Source organism: Manis pentadactyla, chromosome 3 (assembly GCF_030020395.1).
Source record: "Manis pentadactyla isolate mManPen7 chromosome 3, mManPen7.hap1, whole genome shotgun sequence".
Classification (NCBI taxonomy): Eukaryota; Metazoa; Chordata; class Mammalia; order Pholidota; family Manidae; genus Manis; species Manis pentadactyla.
In genome coordinates this window covers 112,480,198-112,493,772 of record NC_080021.1, presented here as the reverse complement: position 1 = coordinate 112,493,772, position 13,575 = coordinate 112,480,198, and the positions used below count along the sequence as shown (strand labels likewise).

The 13,575-nt window shown below is 39.7% G+C and overlaps 1 protein-coding gene across 1 annotated transcript in view; it reads left to right on the top strand.

Annotated features, from left to right (window-relative positions):
- PRTFDC1 (phosphoribosyl transferase domain containing 1) overlaps positions 1-12,310 on the top strand; it is a 69,605-nt gene extending 57,295 nt beyond the window's left edge. The window contains 5 exon segments of the mRNA XM_036880970.2: positions 6,631-6,648; positions 7,995-8,029; positions 8,031-8,075; positions 8,557-8,603; positions 11,426-12,310. Coding sequence (XP_036736865.2) covers positions 6,631-6,648; positions 7,995-8,029; positions 8,031-8,075; positions 8,557-8,603; positions 11,426-11,541 — 261 coding nt within the window. The 3' untranslated portion in view covers positions 11,542-12,310.
- Positions 12,311-13,575: the final 1,265 nt, after the last annotated feature.

Below are 13,575 nucleotides of genomic sequence, written 5' to 3'. Positions count from 1 at the left end.
CCCTTCCTGCCAAGATTGTGGACAAGCTGTGGCCTTTCCCTGGAATCCATTTCCCTCCTATCTTTCAGGTCTCAGCCTCAAGTCTCCTGTATAAGGGAGGCCTTCACCATCTCAGTCCGAAATGAGCCCATGTTCTTTCTGTCTGCACTCCCCACATTCCCCATTGAGCTCTATGTTGGTACAGTGTGTCCATTGGAGCCCTTTCCGCCCTTTGCAGTGTTTACCTTGGGGCTTCTCTTTCCCTGGCCCGTTTCCCCACCAGAATGTCACTGTGATGTACACAGAAACTGTGCCTGTCTACTCCATCCTATCCCAGCATCATGCCCAGGGCTTAGCACGTGACAGCTCGGAATGGGTACTTAGCAACTGAGTGAGTGCAGGCTCCTCTTTCTCTTAGAGAGAATTCAGAAAGATTTGGGAAAGGAGGACATGGCAGAGGGAAAGGATAAATAGAACCCCACCTGGTCACAGCAAAGGACACATCACCCAGCTGGTCTGGTTTAGAGTTGGAAAAGAAAGGTGTTGAGTGAGGAGGCAGAGCATTCTCTTTGTAGAAAGCCAAAGGGCTTTGAAGTCACAAGACATTCAAGGGGAACTGAGTTGGTGAATGCTACATACCTGAAGGTGGAGGAATGAAAAAATTGTTACTTAATCTTTGGAATTTCCTTTTTCCTTAAACAGATAAAGGCATTTGTATGGCCTGCTCTATTCACCCCTTCTTCAGCCTTTCTGAAAAAGACAATCCATGAAAAGTTTGAGAAAATGTTAAAATTCCACTTCAGATGCCCTCCAGAATCTTCCCAACATGCAGAATGGACACTAGTTGGAAAAAAAGAAAAAAAGCCTCAAAGGGAAAGGCACCTAACAATTAGTAGATACTATTATTAGTGGTTGTAGAATAGAGTCAAAGTAGCAATACATATCTGCATTGGATGGAAAGGTCATTGAAGGTCATCATCTAACCTCTCTCTTCTGTAATAATCATGCAATTTCTCAGTCAACAAATTTACATCGAGCTTACATTGTACCGTTATATTATCACCTTGCCATGAACTTGAACGTGCCTTCTCTGTTTTAACACTTGGCACCCAGAGCAGCTCTCCAGAGGTCTTTCTACAGAAGACTTTGTCCTTGAGCTTAAGGACATCCAAAGAAGGAATCATTTCTTGAGACTGTAATTGTCTTAAGAGAGAAGGAAGAGGTTTTACTTGGAACCAGAAGGTCGGGGAATAACACGGAAGACAGAGGAAGAGCAGAGTGGAATGGGGTAAAAGCAGGAGAAGCAGGGGGGCCAGGGGACAGGAGTGGCCAGTGTGGCTGAAGGAAATTAGTCAAAAGCAGGGAAGCAGAAAAATTCAAAAACTGAACATGAGAATTGGATTTGGTTTGCAGAATACATTGAATGTCTCCATGAAGAGTTGAGCTTGCTCAGAAAAGCAAAGGGGAGCCACACAAGATTTTCAGCAGAGGTGACCTCAGGAAGCTGAATGTGGGGGAAATATATCTGACAGGAGGGTCGAATTAACTGAGGAAAAGGAGAGACACCCCAGGCAGAGGAAGCTGTTGGGAGGTGGTGAAGGTGGAGCCAGCAGGGGTGCTTGAACCCGGTCCGCAGAGTGAAAAAGCGGGAGTGAAAGGGGAGGCAGGGCGCTGTCCACAGGAGGGGGTGACAGGGTTAAATGATTAAATGCAGGGAGGGGGAGAAGGGATTTTCAAAAATCAAATTTGTTTATGAAAGCATCCTTAAAACACGGGAGAATAGCTCAGCTGTGTAATTTCCATGCATTGTAAGCCCTTTAAGAGTGCTGTGTAAACCTTGAGCCCTCTAAAGACATGTGAGTTAGAATATTTAGCCAAGGGGCACTCTGGACAGCCCTCTTACACCTTTCTCTCTGTTGGCTTCTTTTTTACTTTTCTTTCCTTCTTTCTTTCCATCATTCTTTCGTTCCTTCATTTGTTCTTTTGTTCTTTCGTTCTGTTCTTTTCTTTCTAAAGCGAAGGAAAGGAAGCTCACAAGGGAGGCTGGCTGAGTCCTGGTTCTAAGTAGGTCATGGCTGTCGAATAAAGGGAACCCTCAATGATTAAGTTAAATGGCCTCTTCGGTTCCCAGTGTTAAAAGCATTATACTGGGTGTTTAAGCTGTCGGCACAACGTGCTCTCTGGCTAATTTTTTTTCAAAGTTGATTTAATCCTGGGACTTTATAAATGTGTGTGTCCATTAAAGCAAGATTTTATTCATGTTCAAGAGAAACCTCTGAAAGGGGAGGAGAAAACCCAATGCGTAGAAACAGGTCCAAATCTGGCAATGGGAAAGCACAGATGTGCAGGTTAAGTGCAAGATTTCAGGAGACATGCCTCCCCGAAACCCCCTCTACCACCAAATAAGTTTCTAATGAAAGGCCAGAATAAAACATCAGAAATTGCCAAAATTTCCTCCTTGGCAGCCTCAACTATTTAAATCATTCCTTTTTATTGTATCTGACTATGCTGAGAACAATAATGGAAATGGCCACTGACTGATGATTCTGGCAATTTTGTGAATTATCTTGTAAAACGAAATGCTAACATACATTCCTTTCTCCACAGGAGTTTATATGCACACAGCCCCTTGTGCTCAGCACCCACAGTCAGCTCTCCCCATCATTACTACCACCCTCTGCTAGTGTGGCCACAGCTGCAAACCCAAGCTGCTGCAGGTTGGAGTGTAGGGTGCTAATCATTTTGCATTTTAAACATTAAAAGCAGGAATAACCTATTTAAGATATGTATAATTCTCTCTTTTTTCTCCTCTTCTCTTTCTCCCTTCCTTTCTTTTTCTTTAGGAAACTTGATGTGATTGGCTTCCATCAGGATCCTACACTAGCCAAGAAAGAACACACTCCTGAGATTTCCCCATAGTCTTTGCCTGCAGCCCCCAGGCTGCAGAGTTTATGTGCCTTCTGGAAGGAAATGAGCTAGGTGTGATGAGATGGCTGAGACAGTAACTAGCAAACTTCTCAGATCCAGTGATCTGAGTTATCAGATTGGAAGTATTTAGGAAGCACAGTGTGTTCTGAAAAAATTTCCAAAGTTGTCCAGTCAAAAACAAAGCAAGGAATTTTAGAAGATTTATTAATGCAAAATTAAAAGCAGTAGACATTAATTATAGCTCAGTTAAGGAAGAACTGTATATTGTACATAGTTAAGCTAAAAATGGAGAGGATGAGGTCAAAATTGTTGATGTGTCCTATGGGCATTTCTTGAGCACCTATTATTTACTAGTCTCCATGTTATATACTGATTCTATAAAGATGAGCTCATCTTTGCTACTTAGCTTGCAAGGTACATTAAAATGCAGAGAGATCAGCTCTCTTAGACACTAGTGAGAATGCTTGCAAAGTTGGGTAGTCACTTTCTCTTTGCTCTTGGGCTCCATCTTGCTTTGCATGGCAGAGACAGCCTTCCAGAGGTACTAAAGGCATTTGCTTTTGCTGGAGGTGAGCTTTTCACACAACAGGTCAGCCACTGAAAATCCAGAGAGTCAACCCATGTCTTACTAATGAAAGAATTTGAAAACAGTGTGATGTTCTGTAAAGAAAAATAAATGTATATGTAATGACTGCTCTATATAACTCACCCAAAGCTCTAGGCTTCTGCATGTTTCTCTTTTCATAGCAGTCTGTTTTCCTATGCCAGTATTCCCTTGCCTATCATGTATGAGACTGTTAAATAATTTTACTTTCTAATACTGTACATTCCTCAGAAAGATCTTTGTGTGGTTATAGATGTTACCAACCCATTTAGCCTCCTTAGTCCTCCAAAATCCTTTGAAAATATAGTTAAACCATTGTTTTCCTCATAATAATCCTTCCAAAAAGAAGGGTTATTGTCACTGGACAGTGACAGGAAAAACAATTAGGAATTCCAAGCCAAGTGAACAAGCTCTAAAAGGCAATCTAGCTATAGTACACTACTGGACTCTTCAGTGGGAAAAATAATAAATGGTACAAGAAGATACAGTCATAACGAAGGACCTACATTGGTGGGTGGAAAAGGGGATTGAAATCATGTAGAACTATATTCTATTCTGTTATGTAATAAAAGAGGCTATTCTAAATGAAGAGAAGTAAAGATCTAATGCATGGTCTTGGATTGGACAAACTAGCTACAAAGGCCATTTTAAGGACAAGTGGGGGAATCTAAATAAGTATTAGGTTTTAATGTGATATTAGAAAATTATTGTCAGATAAAGAAGTGGTATGTGTGTGTGTATATATATAATGGAATATTATTTAGCCATAAAAATTGAGTAAATCCTGCTATTTATGACAACACAGGTAGACCTTACTGCCAAGTGCAGTAAGTCAGACAGAGAAAGACAAATACTGGATGATCTCACTTATATGTGGAATCAAAGACAAAACAAAACAGAAACCAAACTCCTAGAAAAGGAGATCAAATTTGTGGTTACCAGAGACAGGAGGAGGGGCAGAGGAATTAGAAGGAGGTGCTCAAAAGGTACAAATTTCCGGTTGTAAGATAAATAAGTACCAGAGATACAATGTACAGCATGAGGACTATAGTTAACACTGCTGTGTGTTGTAGCAGAAAGTTGTTAGGAGAATAAATCTTAAGAGCTCTCATCACAAGGGAGAAAATTTTTTTCCCCTGGCTTTTTCTTTCTAGTGGATCTATATGAGATGATGGAAGCTAACTAGACTTACTACAGTAATCATTTCACAATATATAGAAGTCTAAACACTATACTGTACATCTTAAATTTATACAGTGGTATGTATCAATTATATATCTCAATAAAACTGGACAAAATGAAAAAATAGAATAAACTACTACTATTTTTGTTAGATGTGATAATATTTTGATTATGTATGGTGTAGAATGCTATGATGACTTTAATATAAAGTACTTGAGCATTTTTAAATATTTTAAATAGATGTATCAACATTTAGAGAATCTTTAGACTTTTCTATTTGATTTTAAGCATGTATATGCATTACTTTGATTTTAAAATGTGTTTAACTTTGACAGTATATCCCTGGATTAATACACATCCAAATCCCACTTCAAAGCTACCACTATATCTTATCATGAAAACTAATCTTTTTAAAGGTAACTTTTGTTTTGCAAGGTTCTGAACTTGCAAAAAACAGATTTAATACATTCAGTGCACTCACTTAATTAGCTAAGAATGCAAAGTGACAGAATTTAAAAAGATTTGTCATTATAAAATTGAAACAGAAAGAGATCGTGAAGTAGGAAATTATATTAACCAAGTATTCTCTGAGTATTTTGGTTGGTTAATAGACATGGTTGGTATGCCTCGATCAAACTAGAAATGCACATCCGAACTAACTATTGTGGGCTGATGCTTAACAACATGGCAAACATGTTCAGATTACTAAGGGGACTACTGTCAGCGTGTTTCTCAGGGTAGGGGATCCTGCAGACATGACCTACTTTAAAAATGGACAACATAATCTTATATTTTAATGATAAAATTAAGATTTTTAAATGGATTCAATGGGTAAAAATACCACACCTGATGGGAAGACACTGCCAGAAAGAGATTTCCATCTAAGAATGCATTTGACACATAAAGTAAATGGAACATACTTAACAGAATTTTTTGGTTGGTTGGTTAACATTTTTATTACTTAAATCTCTTTTGCATAAGACATGATACCTAAGATGTAAGATTTGATAGAATTTAAAAAATATTATATGAATCATAGGGATAAATAAAAACTCATCTCAAGAAAGACTTTTTCCCATTAGATTGAGGGTTGTCTATACCACTTAGTTAATTGCAATGGCTTATTGACACAGTCATATTTTAATTTGGTGGGACACTATTGTTCTTCAATCAACAAATACACAACAAATACTGGGCATATCTATGTAGGTCTTTATGCTAGGGACTGAGAATACAGACGTAAGCCCGAAAAACATGATTCCCATCCTCATGGAGTTTATAGTCTGGTAGGGAAGACAGGTAAACAAGAAATTTAAATGAAGCATCATGAGCATTCCTAGAAAGAGAGTAATGCTTGGGGACCACATAACAAGGGATGTACCAGTGTCACTGACAGTAGAAACCAGATGCCTCACAGCCCTCTCTCCAGCCCACCCCCTTCCTCAGGGTTGAAAATCCAAGAATAAATACAGAATCCTCAGTGATTTGGATGGCTACATCCAAATAGGGCTGTCCCAGCTCAAAACACGATCTTTCTGCAAAGCTCTCTCACCATTAGTGATGCAGTTTATGTTGGCTATGTTTCCTGGTAAACTCTTAGTAAGCTTGTATCCCAAAGAATCTGGGTAGGGGCACTTGCCAGAATTATGGAGGTAGGATGACCTTATAGATAACTCTTCAGGCAGGGTAAGGATAGAAGAGAAGCCTGCTCCTAACCTAAATATAGATACCAATATTGCGGCTCCAAGTAATTCCAGAGAGACTGTTAAAATGAATCTGGAATACCTAGATTACCTCCAAGCATTGAGTTAGATGCATAGGGAAAGACCTGACAGTCTAACTGTAAGCAAAATGTGTATTTACCTTGTGAGCCAGATTTGCATCATACTCTAAATAACCGGTTTCCTGTTTCCTGGTTTTGTTTGTTTTTCTTTCAGAATGTTCTCATTGTTGAGGTAAGCTGATTTTACCTTATCCATATTTGGAAGTTTAAAGAATCTCATGGTGAGTCTTGAAAGATAGAACTTGTTGTCAAATTGGCCACAGATTTATTGAATTCCCACTGTGCACATGGCTCTCCAAATTAATTTAGTAGGAGCCAACTAGAATCCCTGGCTTCAAATAGCTTAGAAAAAAAGATTTGCAATAATAGTTGCATGGTACTTTATCCTTTTTTGTATCTAATTTCCCACATGTCTAAATTGATGCTTATATGTATTTATGAATCTGACATTTTTACAGAAGAGAAAACTACCCACAGAACCAAATGTATTTAATAGTAAAGCCAAGGTTAGGACTCTTGTCATTTTCATTTCTGTGTTCTCGCTAATGACCTCTAATGACTCTGAGTAATTCCACCTTCAGCATCCAAATCATAAGCACAATCAATCTAAAAATGCAAATCCAAGTGATAGCTGTAATTCAATTGAGTTTTACTGTTAAAAAAAAGAAGAAAGAAAAAAGGAAGAACAGGTCATATAGCAGCAGCTGACTGATACAGCAAATGGCCATGTTTCACTCAGGAACACATTCATCTTATCTGCTGGCAAAAATTCAGGGGAGGTGTTTTTAAGCTTTTGTTACACAATTGCCTTATGTGCCATATGTATGTGCAGTTCTGGCTCAGACATTACCCATGAAGTAGACCCTCAAGCCAAACAAATCGCCCAACCCTCGCTAAATTCAGACCTGTTGTTTTGATAATCAGCTCCTGACAGCTGATTTCTGTCCCAAGGACAATGAATTTCTGCTACCCATTCTACTCTAATTTTGCAGCAGCTCATCAATGGAGATGGACCTCGGCTCACTGCAGCCCGGCCTCCTCAGAATTCACAGGCTGTCACCAGCTGCTGTCCAGACATCTCACTCCCAGCCTATTGAGTGGGGAGGGCAAGAAGAAGATGTTTATTCATTCAGTGTATGCAGATGTACATCCCATGTCCATGAAAATTCATGCATCCTGTATTGTGTTACCTAACCTCAGGGCCAAATGGAGCCATCGAATGTGCATGCACAAGTCCAGATGTCCTAAGTGAGGAACCCCACATGCTCTCTAAAAGGTGAATTTGGCTTTTCAAAACAGTACAGAAATTCCAGGAAGAAATATTCACCAGTATAGTTCCCCAAACCCAGCTTCCAGAAAGAAGCACATGCCTAAAAAATATAAACAACTCTGCCTCCCACCAATTTGATGGCAATTCTAATTATGATGCATTATTAATAAGGAGCATAATCATCCGTCTGAATGAGTATGTGTTATGCTGCCCAAATGCACTCAGTTGAGTTTGTCTTCTTTGCAAAGGATGTTGCTGGAACTGGGAGAACCATGGAAGTGCTGCACAGTAATAGAGAAATACAAGCCCAACATGATCAAGGCAGCCAGGTGAGCTGGACAGTCACACCATCATCATTTCTGTCTTTCCAAACAAGCCTGAGAGGGATGCTAACACAGGATGCTGTTTCCAAAGAGTGCAGTTTATTCCCAGCCAGAGACCCTTTGCCCGGGGGTGTTATGGTTTGACCATGCTGAACAAATAGCCCATTGGATGGCTAGCCTGGGAGGGAGAAGGGGTAAGAGGACTTGCTTTGCTATGTGTCTGCACCCTCCTTTGCTATGCCTTACTCAGCCGTTTCCCAGAGCAGCTGGGGGAGCTCCAGCGCCATGCCGGCCCCCGTTCTTCACCCGGCATCACTGATACGGTGCCCCGGTAGCAGGAACATGAATTAGAGGGCTTTGATAATGCCCCCACATGCTCATGGGGAAAAAAATGCATATTTCAAATACATGTTTTAATGATGTTTGATTCCATTTGCAATTCACAGAAATTTTGTCTGAATCACAGAAGCTTTTTTTTAAATAGTAGTTTGTTGGTGAAGAGAACACCTAGCAGTGATGGCTTTAGACCCTACTGTAAGTGGTCTTTGGTCTGGCTTGTTGGGTTGGAGGGCTGTGGTTTCCTATTTCCGGCATTCTGTGTGAAGTGGAAGCTGTAACAGTTTCAGAGACCCACAAACTCCCCCTGGTTTCTCTAACCTGGTTAAAGAGGATAGAACTTTTTATGGTTTTAAATTTTCTAATTTGCATCAGTCATGGGAACTCTGCTGCATGCTCTGGATAATTTTATTTTTAGGTTTTTCTATCGCACCTTAATTCCAAAGAACTCAGCTAATAGGTTTCACCCCACTGGACAGACTCGGATGCATAGGATCCCTGACTTGGCCGCTGTCCCCACCTTCAGACCTAGAGAGGTGCTGTAAAGGTTAGAGGATTCTCATACTATTCCCAGGAACTATCGCAGGCAGCATACAATGCTGACCTTCAGCAAGCCTGAATTTTAGCACACAGAAGGGGAAATCCAAGATATCACCCCACCACCTCTAAACAAAAGTTCAGTAACACAGGGAATTAGCCAAGCAAATATATCTAGATACCATCTTCACACTTGACTTCAGACATGTGTTCTGGATGACTTTCCTACCTCCTCCCCATCATATGAATAGTTCTAATGCCAGAAAGGATAAACAAGCAGCTTGATTATTTTTCTAACACTAGAGGTGATTTTTTTTTCACTTGCATAGGCAGACTTCAGCTTGATTTTTATATTACATTTGCTCTAAAGCCTCTGGGACAATTTGGCTACAATTCTCATGAGCAAGCTGAACAAACATTAGAGCAAGAGATGCATGCTATGGATGAGTAATGTGCCAGTGACATTTAGCCTGTGACTCTCTATTCTAAAAACAAGTGTAATTCGTATGCAGGATGCATTACATCTAGACATATCAGTTCTAGGCAGAAACACCCGATAGCGTGCTCCTGTCCAGGCTTGGGGAATGTAACCTAGATTAAGTTAAGGTTAGACAAGATTAGTAAACAGAAATCTTCTGAGAAAATAATGTAAGATACTGTATAGATAAGATTTTTAACTGAAATTGAAAGACATTCACTTCCGACATACACAACTGACTACAAATTTCTTGTGTCACTTTTAGTAACGACATTAATAAAATAATAGCAGGTAATACTAAGTAAGAGAATATGGTTTGCCTGGCAGTGTTCTAAAAGCTACACAGAGATCAACACACTTATTCTCACAGCATTTTTCTAAGGTAGGTGGTATTGTTATGCCCATTTTACATATGAGGAAATTGAACACTAAGAGATTAAATCATCTGCCAAGGTCACAAAGATGTAAGCTTAGAGTCAGTATTGATCCCAGGCCATCTGGTTCCAATCACTGCTCTTACTTTTGAATTATATCTGCAAGTAACATCTGTAATTGCAAATACAAGTGTTGGAACTCTACCCGCTTACCAGCTAGAGATAGGTCACTGTGATTCCTAACTGTCCTACTGATCCAACTTCCTTCTTTTAATCCATGACAGCTGGAAGGATTGGCCATCTGAACTGCCTTCTCCCAGTCTGAGTTGCCAAGCCTGTTGTAGGGATTGCACTCCTCATTGTAAAGTCATTGCAGTAAAGCCCAAGAGACTCTGGGATTTACTAATACTCTTTTAGTTAGCTCAGAATCTCTGTCTCTTCTTCCTGGATTCCTGAGGCTTTGTTCTTCTTGTTCCTTTTGCATAATTGACTCTTTCCTATATGCTCAATGACATCCTTTATGTGTCCTGACATCTTTTCTTGTGCTCTTTCTTCTCCTCTTTGATACATTTTCTCAAGAGACCTGCAGTTTGGAGGAGTCAATTGGGCTTGCCAACAGTGACACGTACTGCAGTCCCCTAGAAAATACATCCCTCATCTCTACAACTTTCTGGGATCAGGAACCAGTTGGTTTCTCCCTATGAAAGTACCTTGGGGCGCAATGATCAAAATGGTGGTGAGTAGTCACCATGTAGTAAGTCCACTAGCCTCACCAAAGTACAGTTTCACAAAGTAAGCAAGTACCCCTCTCACCTGCAATACTGTAATAAGCAAACATAGATTCCAAAACACTGAAAAGAGGATGAAAATCATTGTGGCATTGGCACATTTTTCTGTTTCAAGGCTTCTGAAGGAGAGCAACTGTCTGTTCCTTAAAGATGCTTTTCAATAAAAATCATCTTCATTTCAATGAACCCTTCCTTTGTTTAACCTAAGCACCTTGTAGACATTTAAATCCATTGACTCTCATCCTGCCATCAATAGAGAGAGTTAATTAATATCATCTGCCTTGAATAACCCTTAGCATTCTCTTCCTCAAACTGAACAACCCCATTTCCTTTCATCTTTTCTCCAAGATTTTGCTTTCCAGCCTTTTACCAAGCCATGGACCCTGAGTTCACCGAGAGCATCGCTTCCTCACTGCAACAGCCTGTGTACCTCTTTGCGAACTACAGTATCCTAAGACCTTCTATCTGAACTGCAACATATGCTATTTAGAGTGTTTCCTTTGGCACTATGCCATTGGATACTGCTTGCTTTGGAACAGCAGGGCTACATGACTAACTCATGCATACTTCTTGTAATTCACTGGGCTGCACAAGCTCATTCTCAGTTCTGCATAGCAAGAGTGCAGCCGTTCTTCACTGTATGTTTGCTTGTTTGTCTGGTCTCCCGGGATTGCTCTGATCCAGGTCCTTGGGGGCTCATCCTATGCATTGCTTTTCTCACTTGCTTCTGCCTAAATGAAACATCTTCACAGTGTAACTGCCAGCAATAGTATATGGTGGTTTTATATTTAAGTTATCTAAATTTTGTTCTTTTGTTTTCTCTCTCTCTCTCTCTCTACTCAGATGCTGGTTTTGAGATTCCAGACTTGTTTGTGGTGAGTTACACCTTAGATTACAATGAATACTCCAGAGATCTGAATGTAAGTCTTGCATGCAAATCCTTAACCTTCTTTTCATAAGAACTTAACAGTTACATCAACAAATTATTGAACTAGTAATGATGGCTGCCACATAGTATCTTCAGGAATATTCTGCAGTATTCTGGAATATTCAGAAATATTCTGGGCACTTTGCATTCATAATCTCAATGAATTATCACCACTACCTTACAAGGTAGGTATTAGAATAGTGGAAACAATTACGATTATCTCTACTTTGTACTAAAGAAATAAAGAAGCTGAAAGCAGAGTGATGGCTTGATACTGATTTTTCTCTTAGTCATTGACTATGTCCATCAAACCATGGTAATAGTCAATATTCTATAAACTGTTTTGTGTCAGTGCTTGAAATCTAGCAAGTACCAATTACTGTTGCATGCAGCTCATAACTATTCCCCCCTTTGGGAGAACTGATTTCAACATATACACACGGATCCTCAGTGTAGACCCCCAGCTATGCAACCCTGACCATTGCTGAGTGATCTAGAGACAGACAACTTACCAACATGGACCAATCAGTCTCTCCTCTATCCTCAACCAAGAGTTACAGAGAATGAGGGTTTGGTATCTTAAGCCACTAAATAGAGGTGCCCCAGAGAATAGCCCCCAGCTCCATGGGCTGAGGTCTAGAGCTACCCTTGTCTTGCCTTCCAATTGCTTCATTGAAACTGCTCAGCTCTTTCCTTGCTTCTGTGAACTATTCCAGTGTCCTGCCAATAAAGCCTTTCATTTTTTATCACATTAGCCTGACTCCACCTCTGTTGCTTGCAATCAAAATATTCTAGACACACTTGACATCCAGAAAGGGTCCAATAGGAGTCAATGTTGCATTTACTATGGCTATTTCTCCATTCACCCTAGAGGTTGTAATTTTCCCAGTAGGTGACTTCTATCTCCCTTACAGCTAACACACCACTCCCTCAGCATTTCTGGTTGTTACAGACCTAAGGAGCCAGATCTGAATAGGGCTCAAAACTAAAATAACCAAGAAACTTTTGTCAAGCATTTGAATGGGTCTCTTCAGACTTTTATATACGTACATACATACGTACACACATACATAAACACACAGATATATGTAAATGAACAATAACCATTTACAGGACTACATTCTATTGTTACTACATCACATTTCTGCATCTCATATTTTGCTAAGAAACTGATGCATTTAAATCCTTTATTGTTTCAGCACATATGCATGATCAACAAACATGGCAAAGAAAACTATCTAGTCTAAAGTAAATTCTCAACATGGAATCTCCAGAGAACATCATACTTAGGACTACAGTTAGAGATCAGCATGTTAAGTTTGTCTCCTCAGGCATTTTCACTCAGCAGGATAAAAGAAAAAAATGTTTTAATGAGAGAGTTTCTTTTTTGAGATTATAACATTTAAAGAGTACCAAAGGTTCTTAAGGAAAAGAAAACAATGCTTTTGTTTCATTTGTTTCAAATTAAACACTGCCTTGTGACTCCTGAGTTCTACCTACCTTCACACTCCTGAACTACACCTTCTTTTGATAGTCTTTATGTTCGATTACTATACCCCCACCTAGTTACTTAAATCATCTTTGCCTCATTTTTTTTTATATACTCTATTTTGGTAATATTTTTGCAACCTTAAGAACATGGAAGGCTTTTCAAGTTAAGCTCTGGCTTATATACTGGGACGACAACTACATTCCCATGCTAAAAAAGGAGGGAAAGGACAATTTAATATAAATTTCTGTTTACGCATTTCTGACAGACCGTTATTATCTGCTTTGACAAAGCCTTTGTGAACCACGGTGTACAGTGAATCCTAATGATGTTATGAAATGCGCCTTTGCTCGGTCCTCTTGAGTGGAGCTTCCGGTTTGTGATAACAGTATGTCATGTATGCATGGACGTACTCAACTGTGTTTAATATGCTGAATTTTAATTAGAAAAACACAATGGCAGCAAGGCCCTTGGTTTCTAAGCTGTGTCCTTTTATTCATGTGGGACATGAGAAAATGGCAGAATTTGGAGGGGGAGGGGGAAGTGTTTTCAATGCTCAAAACTAAGCAAGTACAA